General features: G+C 33.7%; 2 protein-coding genes across 2 annotated transcripts; both read right to left on the bottom strand.

Annotated features, from left to right (window-relative positions):
• Nucleotides 1-2,997: 2,997 nt before the first annotated feature.
• Nucleotides 2,998-6,812, bottom strand: LOC143556183 (uncharacterized). The gene is made up of 7 exons (XM_077045584.1): nucleotides 6,708-6,812; nucleotides 5,211-5,611; nucleotides 4,738-5,123; nucleotides 4,614-4,662; nucleotides 4,324-4,526; nucleotides 4,136-4,243; nucleotides 2,998-3,378 (listed from the first exon to the last, which is right to left on the bottom strand). Exons 2-7 carry the CDS (start codon nucleotides 5,607-5,609, stop codon nucleotides 3,156-3,158), a joined length of 1,368 nt encoding a protein of 455 aa, XP_076901699.1. The 5' UTR covers nucleotides 5,610-5,611; nucleotides 6,708-6,812; the 3' UTR covers nucleotides 2,998-3,155.
• A 7,160-nt stretch (nucleotides 6,813-13,972) lies between these two features.
• Nucleotides 13,973-16,923, bottom strand: LOC143556162 (protein CHLORORESPIRATORY REDUCTION 7, chloroplastic-like). The gene is made up of 3 exons (XM_077045568.1): nucleotides 16,844-16,923; nucleotides 14,432-14,574; nucleotides 13,973-14,360 (listed from the first exon to the last, which is right to left on the bottom strand). The coding sequence occupies exons 1-3, from the start codon at nucleotides 16,887-16,889 to the stop codon at nucleotides 14,091-14,093; spliced, it is 459 nt and encodes a 152-aa protein (XP_076901683.1). The 5' UTR covers nucleotides 16,890-16,923; the 3' UTR covers nucleotides 13,973-14,090.
• Nucleotides 16,924-17,095: the final 172 nt, after the last annotated feature.

Consider the following 17,095-nt stretch of genomic DNA (forward strand, 5'->3'; position numbering starts at 1 on the left):
TATTAGATAACAAATATATTATAGTTGTTCTCTACGAGTTTTCATTTTTTGAAATCTAACAATTACATCATCTACTTTAACATTGACAAGCAAGTCTTTCTCAATGTAACAAATACAATTGCCGCTTAAATTTTCATCACCCATTCGATTACGCAAATCGGACTTCACATATTTCATCGCCGAAAAGGATCTTTCAACGGTTGCGGTTGCGACGGGTAATACGAGAGCAAACTTTAATAAACGATACACCAATGCAAAGGAATGGTGTTTCTTTGTTTGAACCATTAATTGAACAAGACTTGCTAAACCATTTAAGTTTTTAAATCGTTTATCTCCTTTCAAATTATCGATGTATGTCGCGAGTTCCCCCCATTTTTTTACATAGTCTAAATATCATAACCCTAAAAATCTAAAAGTCAAACTAAATTAGACATAAATTTAATGTATTATGTTATACCTGGAAGGCTGGAAACAATTTTAGTGGACGTGAGGGTTGTTGCATGTTGAAAACTTGGAAACAATTTGTAGTGTAGTAGTGGACGTGAGATTGTGTGAGAAGATAAGGTGTCAAGGACGACGTTAGATTGGTCGGAATTTCGGATTCCGGTGAGGCGGTAACTGGTGAGATGAAAGGACGAAGTGAGGCAGCAGAGGCGGTCAAAAAAATAAATTTTAGAAGTTAGAATGTGATTGAGTTTTGGGCTAAAAATTGAGTAGGGTTTGAATTTGGTTTTGGGCTTAAAAATTAGATTGAATATTGGACTAATAGACTTGTTAATATTAAAGTCAAATTTAATAGGAAAAATTGTTTATATAACGTGTATGTAATTATATTTATAAAATTGTCATTGTATTTTTTGTTAGGGTTAGTCTCAAAATCTCATGGGGGTCGTCTCGAAATTATACAGGGTACGACTTCAAAGTTTCACAGGGGTCGGTGTCAAAATTTTATAGGGGTCGGCCGGGAATTTTTCGGTATATTAACACTAAAAAAAATTTCACAGGGGACGGGGGACACCCCTCCCTTCTTAGTAGCTACGCCCATGATTTTTTCATGTTTCGGGTAGGGCCGGGTCAGGTTTTGACCGGGTAAAGGTGAAACTAGTTCCACCGGGTCAGGTACAGATTAGAGGAGAAACCCAATATCAAATCGTACTCATAGAGTCACAGGTCATGTATGGGTAGAAACCGGGTCCGGGTCAAGTCAAGAACCAAGTATTTTGTGCACCTCTACACCAACATTAGGCTTCAAATGGAGACTTCATGGCCCAAGAGAAAAGTGGGCCTTTAATAAACCAACTAACATGAACAAAATTTGTTTTTCATTTAATTAAACTAGACGGGTGTCCGCGCGATGCAGCGGGAACTACAGGCCTTAATAATCACATAATAGATTTTTGGGTGCTCATCGTTCCATTTAAACCGTGGATTAAGAATTCTTATTTTAAACTAAATTTAGTAGCGAAGTACAAATGAAACCGAAATCTAACCATTATTAATCGTTTGTTTTTGTTGGGTTATAATTTTCAACGGTTTGGTTTCAGTTTTCGATGACAAAAAACGGCCTGGCTCACGACTTAGTTTAAAACCATCAAAACCGGACCACAAACGACTATACGTAAGAAGTTATTTTTTTAACTGAAAATAAATTATGACAATATCATACTCAAATTAAAGAGAATTAAATGCCCGTTTTTATGGTGCAATTTTTTTAAAACAATATTAACGTATGAAAAAATTATGACCGTTTAAAAATCGTGGGAGAATTTGGGTTAAAAGTGAAATTATAAATAATATATAGTTAAAAGATGGGGGATTAAAGTGGTAACTATTCTTTAAATTTCCAAATGTTGATTAAAGTTGAGGGGGCATTGTTATAAATAATTTAAAAGAATATGAAAGAAACGTTAAATTTAGTGTAGTATGCCCCTATTTTAGGTTGTACAACGTGTTTGAAAAATTGTAAATTACTTAAAATTGGGTGTCTTAATTTGCCAATGGGTGGTGCATTATATATAGTATAGATTAACTAGAATGGACACATGTCCCACTCGTCTCTTGAACATATGTGTTGGGAAAACAATGATTTAAACTTTAATGAATCTTAATATTTCAATTGACTTAATTAGAATAACTTGACATAAAATAGTACAATATGTTTATGTAATTATGTTCATTCATTTATGTTAGTTTATTTTTCGTTTAGTTACATTCGCTAAGTAATCATTTGATGTTATTCGTTATAAAAATTATCTTAAATCTATTAGATATTATTGTTTATCCCAGATTAAGAATTTTTGATTAATTTAGGCAACCTGTCCGCCTATAAACGAACTCACTCGAGTTGATACAATTATGGGCATATACTACAAAAAAATTAAGATACTTTACGTTTTTTTATAGAAGTCTCATAAAAAGTTTTGTGAACACAAAAAACAACATAAGTTCGGTTATATCTTGTAATAGTCCTTATGCAATATTTTGCACATAAAAAACCAACGTACAATTGTTTTTATCGTTAAGGCTCTTTTTAACATCTTAATTCCTTGTTATAATTGAATGAAATGATGAAAACATTATTTAACAAATTACATTATAATGAAACATTTTATATATTTTCAGTTTTTAATTTTACTTCGAGTTTTTCAAAAATATATTTTAAAAACATTATTTTATTTATGTTCATCTATATTTGTTTAGATTCGTTAACGGTTTGTTTATACTATTCACGAACAAACATAAACGAAAACACGCTAATTTTCTTAACTAACGAATAACAAGAAAATCCATTCATTTAATTGTGTTCATAATTGATCGTTTGTTGTTAAAGTTAATGAATGAACACGACAATGAGCATTGAATTGACAAGGAATCACACTAACACTTTCTCCAATCTTGTTACTTCACATGCTTCCATTATCACACAAAAACCAAAACCAAAACCAAAACCAAAACATGTGACTTGAGATGACAAAACACAAGATTCCCAATATCAAGAATCTTTTTAGAACCACATTTCTTGATAACACCTGCCAAAATTGGTTAATATGTACAAAAACCATTATCTACTTTTGTCACACTTGATTTAGTTACAAACATTAAAACTAGCAAGAAAAGTACATACAGTTAGATAAGACCATATCCCCCCCTAGATATCATAGAAAAAGACAGTCTTGCGCTTCTGGTAAGGTCGTTGGCATTGAAATCGCTTTGACGTCTCGTTGAGGATATAGTTTTGGCATAGCCGATGATGACGTGCAACCTCTAACCGTTGGTTTTCGAGTATGGTACTTAGCGAAACGGTTGAGGAACGAAGATCTTTCCAAATGTTGTAAACCCATTATTACATCAAGTATGAATGACCTTTTTTTCTCCAACCTTCATCAAAATTTTAATATTACAATGAATATATATATATGTATATATATATACACACACATATTATATAGAGGGCAAAAAAGTGAGGGCCTGAGGAATAGTGTGTTTTACATGTAAAATATTCATAAAAAACTCATTTTCACATGTAAAAAGTTCATTTTTAATTTATTTTTTTTGAGTTTTTGCATATAAACACATTTAGAAGGCGTTCTAATAAAAAAAAATCCATTTTTGTAAAAAATAAATAAACTTTTTTTATTTTTAAATTTTTTCTTTATTAAAACGACTTAAAACACATAAAAAGGTTCCAAAAACTATTATGTACAAATGAGTTTTAAATGATTTTGTTACATGTAAAACGCGTGGTTCCACAATCAACTCATTATATATGTGCATGACCGAATTTGATAGGAGGGCAGGGTGGTAGGCGGTCCACGGCCTAGTCACCCCACTAGGCCCGATTTTTTATTTCAAATTTATATATATTTTTATGAAAATATTATGTATTTTTAATGTTCAAACTCAATTACTAAACTCATTTAAGTCTATTTTTATATAAAAAAATTTTTACACAACCCAAATCATAACCAAGTAAGCTCATTTAACCATTTAAATATTTTAATTGTTTAGACCTAGCAAAAAAGCCCTTTTACTTAAGGCCCAAATTTTTTTTCTCCTTCGGCCCAAAAAAAAATAAAGATTCTCGGAGACGGTACTGTATATTTATGTGTGTGCGCGCTAAAGGTTTATTTTTTACCTTAAAAAATCATCTTCCAGCCTCTTTGATCTTTCCATGAATCCTTCAATAACTTTAAAAAGATCCTGATCACTTCTGCTTTTAGAAGCCATATTTTTCCCTGCTGAACTGTAAAGAAACTCAAGAAAAAATAAATAAATTAAACTAACATCTACAAAACAAGTTAAAATGATTATAACACTACTTACGCGCATAAACCACACGCGCCACCTAGTGCTAATTTACAACCATAATATGCCACAACATCACAATGTGTAATAGCATCTTCTGCAACAACATTAGCTGGTGGAGGTTGAAATAACATTTGCATAAGATGTGTTGTTAAACTAAGTCTTCTTTTATGGTGAATTATCGAACACGGGTCGGTTGTCACCGCACCCAATTCTTTCAACTGCGGTTAGATATTAAAGAGTTTAGTATAATACACGATTATATCATTCATAATTTCATATAAGCCGGTAAAATTTAAAAATCATACCTTTCCGGGCACCCGAGCCACACAACGCGCCCACTCAACTTCAGCAGTGCTGCAAATACATGAACATTTAAGATTTATGAATCATTTTAACTACTTTATTTATAAAATATGAAACATTATACACCTGATATTATGCAGCTTTAATGATCCTTCAGTCACTTCTTTACGCCACGGACAATGTCCAAAAGCTGAAAGCTTTCGTTTCTTTGAGTTTAAAGAACGCGCATCAGAACGTTTTGTAATTCGGGTACTTCTTTTCTTTGAACTTAAAGAACGAGTATTGGAACTGGAACGTTTTCGAATTCTTCTATTCGATGCGTATGAGGTACTAGGAAGCTCACAAGATTCGGTAACAGTAATAATCAGTTCATTCGGTTGCACATGTGAACCAAACCATATGTTTGCTGGCCCTGTTGACCATTGTTGACCATCTTCTTTCTTGACTGTAACTCGATTCGGAAGCTGACTATTTACACATTTGGGACTTTGAGATGGTTTCTTGAAATGACCCTGCAAATATTCACGTCAACGTGGCGTTAATAATTCGAATGGTTCTGTGGTTCTGTATGTAATTATGTATATGATATACTGAGTTACCATTTGTCGAGTGATCCGAAGCTGGTCAATGGTGTTTACAGTTGGTCTTTCACTTTGACTAGTCGAACTTGAGCCGAAATAAGGCTGGTTTTCGTCACTGCTAGAAGCTTCTGCAACCGCAAACGAAATAAAATTGTGCGAATTCTCTGTTCTTGCAAACAAGTTATCATCTTTATTGCGCAAATTCTTATTGTCAGACTTTTTAGGTTGGTTGACTATGAAGGGTTTACTAAAGTTCCCAACTTGTTGACTTTTGTTCTTGGTCAACAAACCATCAGATTCTTGAGAATCTTTCACTCGTTTTGAAAACCGGCGACCCCAATTCGTGTCACCAAACACGAACATTTGAGATGGATCACGAACACGTATGCCATTGTTTCCAAATCCATTTTGAGCCATCCCTAATTAGTTAAGAGATTCAAACTTCAAACACAAAACATTAAAAGAAAAAAAAAACTTAATTATCAAACAAAAACATCATCATCATCATCATCATCATCGTACTCAGTATATCCCACCAATAGCAAAGCTACGGTAGGGTCTGAGGAGGGTAAGATGTAGACAGACTTACCTCTACCCCATGAGGATAGAGAGGCTGCTTCCGATGAGACCCTCGGCTCGATTTATCAAACAAAAACATTATGATCAATTTATCAACTAACAAGTTCAAACACAAATATTATGATCAAGAAAAACCCTAACTATCAATTAACAAGTTCAAACACAAACATTAGGATCAAGAAAAACCTCAATTAAGTAATTAACAATTAAAAAGTCAAACACAAAACATATTTTTTTTCTTTTTTGAAAAGCTAATATTCTACTCCTAAATCCACCTAGCCCGTCTAATGCAGGATTTGAACCCTAGCACCTATTACACCACCAGATACCATTGAACCAAATTCCCTTTGGTCATACACAAACATTATGATCAAGAAAACCCTAATTAAAACTAAAGAAATTGAAAATAAAGAACACAAATTGTCAATTTGGGGCAACTCAAACTAGTAAAATTTAAAACTTTCTGCATCAAGAACACACAATCTTGAAAACATTTGCATGAAAATGGTGTGTTGGAGCTAAAGTGAAGCTAGTATTGAAAAATAATTAAAAGGGTGCTTAAAAAATTGCAACTTTTAGGTGGGCTTATTAAAATAATATAAATATCTTACATATGGAGTTCAAGAAATCAAGTAAAAATTAAAACTTTTGCATCAATAACACACATTCTTGAAAACATTTGCATGAAAATGGTGTGTAGAAGCTACAATTCAAGAAATAACTAAAAGGGGTTTATAAATTTTTTTAACTTTTTGATTGGTTTGTTGAAAATAATATAATATAAATTTCTTACTTATGGAAATCAAGAAACCAAGTAAAAATTAAAACTTTTGCATCAAGAACACAAAATCTTGAAACTATTGCCATGAAAATGATGTAATAATAATAATAATAATAATAATAATAATAATAATAATAATAATATGAGTTTCTTACTTATGAAGATCAAGATCAACAGTTTGTTTGCAAATGCAAACAGGACCAGATGAATGCACCTTGTTTATGCACACTGTAACTGTGTGGGCAATGTATTTTATAAAAAGCTGTTAAACATTTAACATGTAACAAACTTATTGTTCTGAGTTTGGTTTGGTTCCAAGGCTGAGGCTTGGTGGAAAGACATGTCGGTTGTGTTGTTGTTTATGCTGTCCACGTGGTGCTTGTAGCCATTGATGTGGATATTGAGAAAGATCCAACGGTTGATATTAAAGTTAGTGTGTTGGTTGTCTTAAAATCTTGAATTGATCATAAGAGAAATGTTTGGGACACAAATAGTGTGATACAGACTTAGTGAAAACTCTATATTATTTTATATAATGTTAAATTCAATTGGTTTCGGTTTTAATTTGTTTGGTTCGGTTTGAAACCAGAGTGTAAATGAGACGAGTTACTTGTTAACTACTTGAAATCGGCTCATTAAAACTTGAATCTGGTTGAGTTTAAATGAGCCCGTGCTTAAAAATAAGGTGGTTTAATAAATGAGTCTGAGCTTCGCTTGTAGAGCTCTAGTCGGCTCGTAAGCCTAAACAAGAATATCATGTATCTAATTTCTATTTAATATAATAAACATGTACTTTTATAACCGTTCTTATTATATCAATATTTGTGATAAAATAAGTAACAAATATGTATAATGTTACTATATAAAAGTATGAAAAGTTATGTATAAATATTAGGAAAATAATTAATAAACAATAAATGAGTCGAGCTTTAATCGAGCTCGAGCTTGAAGAACTACTCACAAACTCGAGTCTAAACAAGCTAAGGCTCGGTTCGTTTACACCCCTATTTGACATGAATAAAACCATTTTTTTTTTGGCAAAACCGAATAAGAATGTTGGATTTGGGTTCGGTTTTGAAGTTTGGTGGCCAGGATCGATAAACACAAAACAATAGTTTAGATCATAAGCTTGATCTTTGTAATTCTCATTAGCTCGAAAATTACAATTCTTAAACTCTTTTAACTCACTTAATGATATAATCTACAAGCTCGGATATATATACTAGTTTAAACATGAAAACCTAATTAGACTAGAATACAAACTCTTTATCGTACTCAAATACTAATTAGAAAAAACATATTTAAATAATAATTAATAAATAATTCCTTGTTGTCCAAGTCATTTGCTTGACTTGCTCACCAAGTAATTTATTCCATGTAAACCAAGTCACGTGCTCAACTTGATAAACAACACACGAACTCATCATAGGCTCGATGAGTCGGCCCAACAACCCGCCTCATTGACTCGAGGACGAAAATTAAGTCCAATAGGTTTGTTTTTTGCTTACGACTATTTAAACCTGATAACTTTTTACCATGGTGTTAGGCTAAATGAGATTTCACTAAAACTGTAATTGAATTGGTGTTAAATACTTAAATGACAAATCACAAAAATTGCTATTATTTGTTATTTGGTTTTAACTGAAACAAGATTTTGTGAAAACGAATCTGAAAACTTTATTTGGTTCGGTTTCGATTGATTTTGGCTCGATTAGTTTTTAACCAAGTAATGAACATCTTGATGTAGAATGTTGGTGCAAGTTTAATTCAAAATTTTTATTTAAAAAAAAAACCGTATTATAAGTGATGGTTAATCTAAAAGTGGTAATCGGAGATTATGAATCTAATTCTCGTTTGTATTATTGATGGTGGTGATTAACTTGGATTGCAACCAACTCCTATTTATAATCCTATAAACTTTAACTTATACAATTTCTTGTCAGACTCAAACTAAAAGAAAAATAACTCAAAAAAAATCTTAGTTTTATAAGTACGACAATTAACCTCCCGTACTAACACAAGATTACACTAATATAATCTAATGATTTTTTTATGTGCTGTGAACAAATTCCTATATTATTCTAAATAAAAAAACTGTAATAGTGTGTTACTCAACAGTGAATTTTGTAGCATGAAAGTAATAACTTGAAAATGAAAGTGGCATTAGTGTGTGACTCGTGAGCATGGTGTGTGGTATAAATAAAACCTGAAATATTCACATGGTTATTTTATTCAGCTTTGGCTCAGCTATTTCTGTCATCAAAGTGTCATCTTTTTTGATAAAGTGTGTCCATTATTATTATTATTATTATTATTATTATTACCCTCAATTTGAATTTAGAAAAAGGTTTTAGGTCGGCTGACACGTCCTGTTTTTTAATGAGTCAACCCAAATCCAACCTGCTTAAAAAACAAGTCAACCTGACCTGGTAAAAAGTAGGTTGACCTGTTAACTTGTTTAAGAATTTTAAAAAAGTTAATATTTTAATTTTAGAGACAAGAGTTGCTAAATTCTAAAGTTATACACTTTGATTTTTATTTTTTCATATGTCTATTCATTTCTATAAGTAAACCTAAATTTTTTAAATTACTTTTATCTACTTTTCATTTCCAACGTTTTTATTTTACTAAAACTAAATGTCTATTCTCTAACTATTATCATTCTACTGTTTCTGTCTTGAACTAAATAGGTAAATAAAGTTTGGTAGTTGAGAATGAAAGATAGATACACAAATACAATTAAAAATATATCATAAATTACTAAAATGTTTTATATAAATAAGAATAAGTAATTGTTTAAATTGTTAAGTCCCTAACTCATATTTGTGTTCGATACACAAATCGAAGACGACACGAATTTAAATGGGTCAAAACAAATATATATATGGATTGGGCTAGGGTCGAAGAATCTCAACAAACAAATCCGAAACCCAATAACCCATTAATCCGCCAACCCAACACAATTAACAGCCCTATTTCTCAATACTGATAATGCCTTTGATCAAACTATCCAGATGAATAATTAGATTCGGTGAGTTATTATTGACAGTAAGGAAATAATTGGTGTAGGTAATAATTTCAGCATAACTCAAAAAAATACTACATGAATGTGTCTGGAACGTATTACTATTTTAGCTTGTTAAAATGTAAACAAGTCGGGGATGTAGCTCAAATGGTAGGGTGCTCGCTTTGCATGCGAGAGGCTAGAGGTGTACAAATCAGTTATTTTTGAAAACCGGTTCCGGTTTTTAACCGGTTCGGTTTTTATGTAACAAAAAAAACCGGTTTTTTTTAACCGTGACCGGTTTAAACCGGTTTCAGCAGTAAAAAAACCCTAACCGTTACTAACCGGTTAGAACTGGTCTGGTAACTGGTTTAAAAAGAAACGGTTATTAAAACCGGTTTCTAAAACTGGTCTGGTAACTGGTTTTAAAAAAACCGAACCGGTTTCTAAAACTGGTCTTGTAACTGGTTTTAAAAAAACCGGTTAGTAAAACTGATTTTTTAAACTTGTTTTAGAAAAACAGGTTATTAAAACTGATTTTTTAAACAGGTCTGCAAAATAGGACTATAAAACCGGTCTGCAGAATAGGACTTTAAATTCCAAAAAACGAACGTTCGGTGGAAAGTTCGTTTATGAAATAAATGAACGAACGTGAACAAGGAATTTAAAACCAGCCTGCATATTGGAAATAGGACTTTAAACAAAACGAACGTTCGGTGGAAACTTCGTTTATGTTCGTTCGTTTAATAAATGAGTGAACACAAGAAAGTTCATTTGTTCCGTTCATGAACTGTTTCCTTAATGAGATAGCACAAATATGTTCATCATCGTTGGAGGACTTGCCTTTTTGCCCTTGCATTTACACCATTACCTTAATGAACCAGCACAATTAATTACCTTTTTGCCCCTGCTGAAATTTACACTAGTAGCATCTATATGCATATTTAAGGTAGTCTGCCCCTGTGTAAAGCAATCTGTTTCATGATAATAACCATAATAAATGGCCCATAACAATCTGTTATGATAACATGCCCTGTACATAACTGGAAGAAAAATAATAATAATAATAATAATAATAATAATAATAATAATAATAACATCATACGATTAAGTCTTGAAACAAACGGTTACATACGTAGCTGATTAAATACAAACGCCCACTAGGTTATATTTTATTTAAATATGACTAATATATGTCTTGATGAGCTGCGTTTAATCTTCTTCGTCCGAGCCCGAACCCAAACCCGAACCCGAACTAGAACTATCGCGTAGGAGTTCATCTAGTTCGGCTTCTTCTTCGGTCATTGGGGTAGTCAATCCGGCTTCAACCTCGTCCTGGTACACTTCGGCTTCGTAATCCAATTCTCCCTCGAGTGAGCGTATGTGTTGACATCTCTCCGCCGCATCCAAGTAATCTTTCAAGCAAATCGACATCTCAACCGCCTTTGGTGTTAATCGAGTCCTCCTTATCGAAATCACCCTACCACTTATAGAAAAAGCACTTTCCGAAGCTACCGTGGAAGCTTGGACCGTTAGTAAATCTCGGGCCATGGTGTTGAAAAACCGTATTGCAAGGTGTTGAAACAGCACTTTGTAATTTGGTTGCTGAGTTTTCAAAAATAAAAGTCAAGCTTTAAAAACTAGAAAATTCAAGGTCATTTATATCCAAGTTTTACGTATGTCATCAAATGACTTACATAAAAGTCTAAAAGAGAGTAGAGAAAACAAGAGAGATTATATAAGGTGACATAAAGTTTGAAAATATGTGAGTTTTCGCGTTGTGGATGCTGTAAAATGGTTTAGTTGTTTAGATTAATCTAAAATATTTACTTAGTAGGTCTATCTTGTACGTTGTTTTTTAGTTCATACCAGGGTCGTCTCCAAGAAGCACTAAGATTTTTTGTGAGCTAGGGGTGAGCATAAAAATGAGCTCATAAGTAAAATATAAACCCTAAAAACTCTTATATTAAAAGTGAATAATCGTTAAGAATCGCGACTAAGGTTTCACCATGAAAGTTGTTTTTTTCTAAAGTGGGCCATTGAGCTTGAATGAATTAGTGAGTTGTGATTTGAATTTGTGATCGTTGGTTATATACAACTTTTTTATATATAAAACAATTTTTTTAAAATTACGAAGTTTCAATGGGAGACCGAGTCTGTAACCGTCACCCACCATGCCCCACGACTGGCCTTGGTTCATACAGAAAGCGAAAAACGTGTTAGTGTTCACCAAGGATAGTTGTTTAACTTAAAAAATGATATAAAAAAAAATAAATCCAAGCTATTTTGGTGAATGTTTTTTTTATTTATTTTTGAACAGCTAAATATATTGTACATGGAGACAGAGGCGAATGATAGTTGGGGCCAGGGGTGCCCCGCCCCCTCCGTTTTCTTGCGTAGTAGTGTAAATTTACCCGTTTTCGTCAACATTTTTTATACGTAGTGCAAATTTACCCGTTTTCAATCGAAAATTTAATCCCAGCCCCCTATGTTTACAGTTTTTTTAATGCATATTTTCGTCCCGCTCCCTTGACATCTTCATCCAAACTTCGCCACTGCATGGAACAATACTAAGATTACTAAGATCAAGCTATTTGGTTTTCAGAAACTAGAACAATAGTTAAAATAGTTGATCATATATAAATCAAGAGTTATCATATAAAACAATAGTCAAACACACCAAATTGAACCGTTACCCACTACAATATTCCACCAACGGTCATTTAAATATATTAATACTTTTATGCCCTTATTGTATCTTTTTCCACACATACACCAATAAAACCCTCCAAATAAATCAAAACTTAGCATTTTATTCCCACTAACTTCAACCTTAAAACCCACATCTTTCCATATTCAATCTCACACACAATCTTATACTAACTCTTAACCATGGATCAAAGATCTCCATCAACACCTTCACCACCAACACCACCTCAACCACTTATGATGAATTCTTCGACTCCGGCTTATGGTTCGGCTAAAATCGGGACCCCTATTCGTCTTACGGTCCGAAAGCATTCCAGAAATGTAAGTCAAGTTTTGTGGGTATTTTTTTTTAAATACTTCACTTCTTAATAAAATATAATGTTTACATCAAGACATATAACATGCAATAAGGTGTGCCGCAAGCCCCTTTTGAAATGCAGAACTCAATCTTTTGAAAAAATACATTGATAGATTTTGGAGTCAGTCGTAACATTACTAAGCATGACATGTTAGACTTGGCAAAGTAGCAAACTTTTAACCTTGATTTGTAAATAGAAATCTTTCTTGGTAATAAAGTGTGAATTTTTAACTTTTTTGTGGGTAGTTCTTGATTTGATAATTTAAATCTTTCTTGGTAATAAAGTTTGAATTTTTAACCTTTATGTGGGTAATTCTTGATTTGATAATTTAAGTCTTTCTTGGTAACAAATTTTGAATTTTTAACCTTTTTGTGGGTAATTCTTGATTTGATAAATAAAATCTTTCTTGGTAATAAAGTTTGAATTTTTAACTTTTTTGTGGGTAATTCACTAATTCTTGATTTGATAATTTTAATCTTTCTTGGTAATAAAATTTGATTTTTAACTTTTTTGCGGGTAATTCTTGAATTTACAATCTTTTTTGGGTAATTCTTGATTTGATAAATTAAATCTTTTCAGGTAATAAAGTTTGAATTTTTTTAACTTTTTTGTTGGTAATTCTTGATTTGAAACTGTATATCTTTCTTGATACTAAAGTTTGAATCTTTAACCTCTTTGTGTAGGTACAAAAGCCCAACTGATCAAATCATGTCCCCTGTTTCCAAAGGACTTCTTGCTAAAACCAAGTCCATGAAATCATCGGCTCGGTTACCGCCATCGGCTGCTCGAAATCAAGAGCATAAGGGGCAAGGTTCCAGGTTTCAAGATCTGGGTGCTCTTAAAACTTGATGAATATTTCTCATATGGGTTTGATTATATGTTTTTATAAATTTAGAATGTTGTTTAGTTTGATTGAATCTTTTATCAATTTCCAGATGATTTAATGCTTAAGAAGTTGAAATCTTGATTTGCTCACATGGGTTTTATTATATATTATTAAAAAGTTACAATCAGGGCCGTCTCCAAGAATCGCTAAAAGATTTTGGGTCGAATGCGAGTATAAATTTGAGCCTAAGTTAAATATAAAGTCAATAACTCATATATAAAAAGTAATTGAGTATTGTATATGATTTGGATTTTAGGCCTAACTTATTCGGTATTGTTTAATACAGTTTTTAATAAAATATAAATACATATAATTTAAAAAAAAAAAAAAATTCGGGCCTATGGGATGATCGGGGGCCAAAGGCGGTCAACCTCACTGCCTCCCCATCCAAGACGGCCCTGGTTAGAATCTTGTTTTGTTTGATTGAATATTTTACCATTAGATGATTTAAAGCTTATGACACATAAAAATCTTGGTTATCCTAATCTCATTGTGTTCGAATATTCGCCTGCGGGTCACAATTACACGCACCAACGATAACAAATTAACAACATAACCGTAGTAAAAATCAATATAACTTTCACTCCAAACTAACTTCATACCACTGAACCGAGCCAACATCTCCATCGATCTCAAGTTCACAAACCGACTTAACAAGAAACGAAACAGCATCATCAATGGACTCATATCTTGCAAGGTCAGGAGGCAGTGATCCGGCTGGCCAATTTTCGAGCCATCCCTTCAATCTATCTCTTAGTTCTTCCTCATTCACAAATTCTTCGGCTTTACCGGGCTCCATTAGTACATAAGTGTCTGTTTCCAAGTTTGATCTTCTTCTCCTTGCATAAATCTGTTTACATGCTATAAAAATTCGTAAATAACTTATCCTTTTCGCGCACCTAAGAAAGTGTAAAACCTTGCCTTTGTTATATTCCTATGTTGTCTTTCCACAATGGTGAATTTGGGACAAGAATAACTTGAGTAACTCAAACATTGAGTTGTAAAACTTGACTTGTGGTGGACATATGATGGTGTATGATTGTGGTTTTTTGATGTATTGTTTTCTGAAAATGAAGTGCTACCAATTAGTTAAAGGTTCCATAGCCAATTTTTTTTTATTACAATGAGAACCTGTTATCGGTAAATTAACAGAAATTCATGAATACCGTGCTAATCAACAAGATCATACAAAATGTCACTTGTGTTGTGTAGATAGACTTCAAGGAGTTAAAGTTAAAGCTTATTAGAAAAATATTCTAAATATATTTGGTTCAATTAGGCTCTAAGTAACCAACTAATAAACACAAACCCAAAATCCAAACTGAAAACAACAAACTAAGTTAAATTCAGATTGATCCTAATTCAACAAACTAATTAAATTTTAAATGAGCTTACTTGGATATGATTTGGGTTATGCAAATTTTTTTTTATCAAAATTGGCTTAAATGAGTTGAGTAATTGAGTTTAAACATTAAATTACATATATTTTTTTTCATAAAAATATATATTTACATTTAAAAAAAAAGTTCGGGCCTACCAGGTAACCAGGCTGAGGGTTGTCAACCACCCTGCCCTTCTTCAAACCCGACACTGACACACGGTAATAAACTAATAAGTTTTTTTTTCTTTCTGAATCCATCACAATCGAAGTTTTATATAATTTACTATAAAACGATTACAATAAAGTGGCAGGCAAACGGGCAACAAGCTGCGCCGCAACCCCCTTTTGAACAGCAAAGCCAATCCTGCTAAAAACGAAGCTTTGGGACCTAGAAGCTGAAGAGGTTCCGTGTACGACGCGCTGAACCCTACTCAAAAATTTCACAGCCTCTGGAGCCAGAAAACCAAATGTATCAAAGGCAAATGGTAGAAAGACATGTTGATTATCTAAACAAGCTTTCTCGTGTTTAACAACTTTGCCCGATTCAGCCTTCAACGCAGCCTGACCCACAACAAACCCACGGTCCCTGAGCCCAACAAGAGGAGACACTCCTGTAAGATCCACACAGGCGTGTTTCCCCCTGCCCACCCGAACACAAGAATATCAGATGGTCGTAAAGTAGACCTCCCTTCAATAGGATCCGTGAGAAAGTTAACAGGGGTCTCTTTTTTAGTAGAAATCCCTGCCCGTTTAAGAACATCACACAGAACATCCCTAACTAGATCATGTCTGTATTTAAAGCCATACAATTCTTTGCAATGCACCGCATGGTCACCAAAAGAATCCAAACAGACCTTGCGACAAATTGGGCAAGGTTCATCCGTCGAGAACATAGAGATCATTAACCGGTACTTAAGGATAGCCCGATACTCCAAACCCGACATACGTTGGCCTAATCCTTCAATGGGGATGGCTGTTAGAAAATCCTGAGCCCGAGGAGCCCGAAGGCATTCAAACACCGCATTTTGGCGAGGGGATAGATCAAACTTCACTTCTAAACTTTTGACGATTCCACTAAATAAGGCACTCGCCACAACATGTTGGGCTTTAGGGGGGGCGGTGTCCTTTTTAGAGAACCCGCTAAGATCAAAATCTGGAAGTGAAGTACGTAAACTATCCATCGCACACCCATAATCAGAGTCCAACCCACAAATATCACAACCCCGAAGAATATGGTCTTGCAAACACCACGACTGTGCTCTCGAAGCCACAAAAGCATATGTAGATACATCCTCGGCCGAACAGAGACCCAACCCCCTATAACGGATCGGAAGTAATGCCAACCTCCATTGGAGATCCCCAAAGAACGGACCTCCACAAACCACGATGTCCTCAATCGCCTTTCGAAGACCATTGTCAAATATAGAAACAGCTTCCCCCACATACATAGGTTGGCATGTTCTCAAACCGAACAAAAGCTTGGCGACTCCCATACATGAGCGAAGCAAAAGAAGCTCGCATTGAGGATCCCGAAGTCTTGGGAAACAGCTCATCAGTTCCACAGCGCTAGATGCCCTTTTCATAGCCAAACTGCTGATAAACCCCGCATCCTGGCTTACAGCACCACCAAGGAGTTTCACGCCAAGCACCGGCCTTCCAATCCCGCAAGGGAACAACCCCTCCTGTGCCTTCACCCCATTGCATGTTGGCCAAGTTAATTGTTTTATATGAAATTCAATCATCCAAATTAATTGTTTCACGGGACAATCAGAGAATGGTAAAATATGGACAACCTTACCTCTACCCTGTAAGAGTAGAGATGTTGCTTCCACTGAGACCCGACTTGATAACACATAACACTCAACCATCGAGACACCGACTGATCGGTGCATATATCAATGATAAAGCTAAAACAAAACTTTTGCTGTAAAGACTATATTATTAAAACTTACCTTTAAAAAATGGAGCCCCATGTCTCAAAAGCTGTTTTGTTTCCATGGATAAGCAAAATCCCTTTGAATGGTGAACAACCATAATAATCGATATACATATACATATACATATACATATACATATACATATACATATACATATACATACATCATTTATCATTGCTTTATATATATTTCATTTCACCCCCTCATCTTTCACCATACTCCCAAACCCACCCCCAAACAAACTTACCTGTCAAATAATAATAATAA

Source organism: Bidens hawaiensis, unplaced genomic scaffold (assembly GCF_021521415.1).
Source record: "Bidens hawaiensis isolate Kalapana, Puna unplaced genomic scaffold, B.hawaiensis_p1.1 tig00018483_1, whole genome shotgun sequence".
Lineage (NCBI taxonomy): Eukaryota > Viridiplantae > Streptophyta > Magnoliopsida > Asterales > Asteraceae > Bidens > Bidens hawaiensis.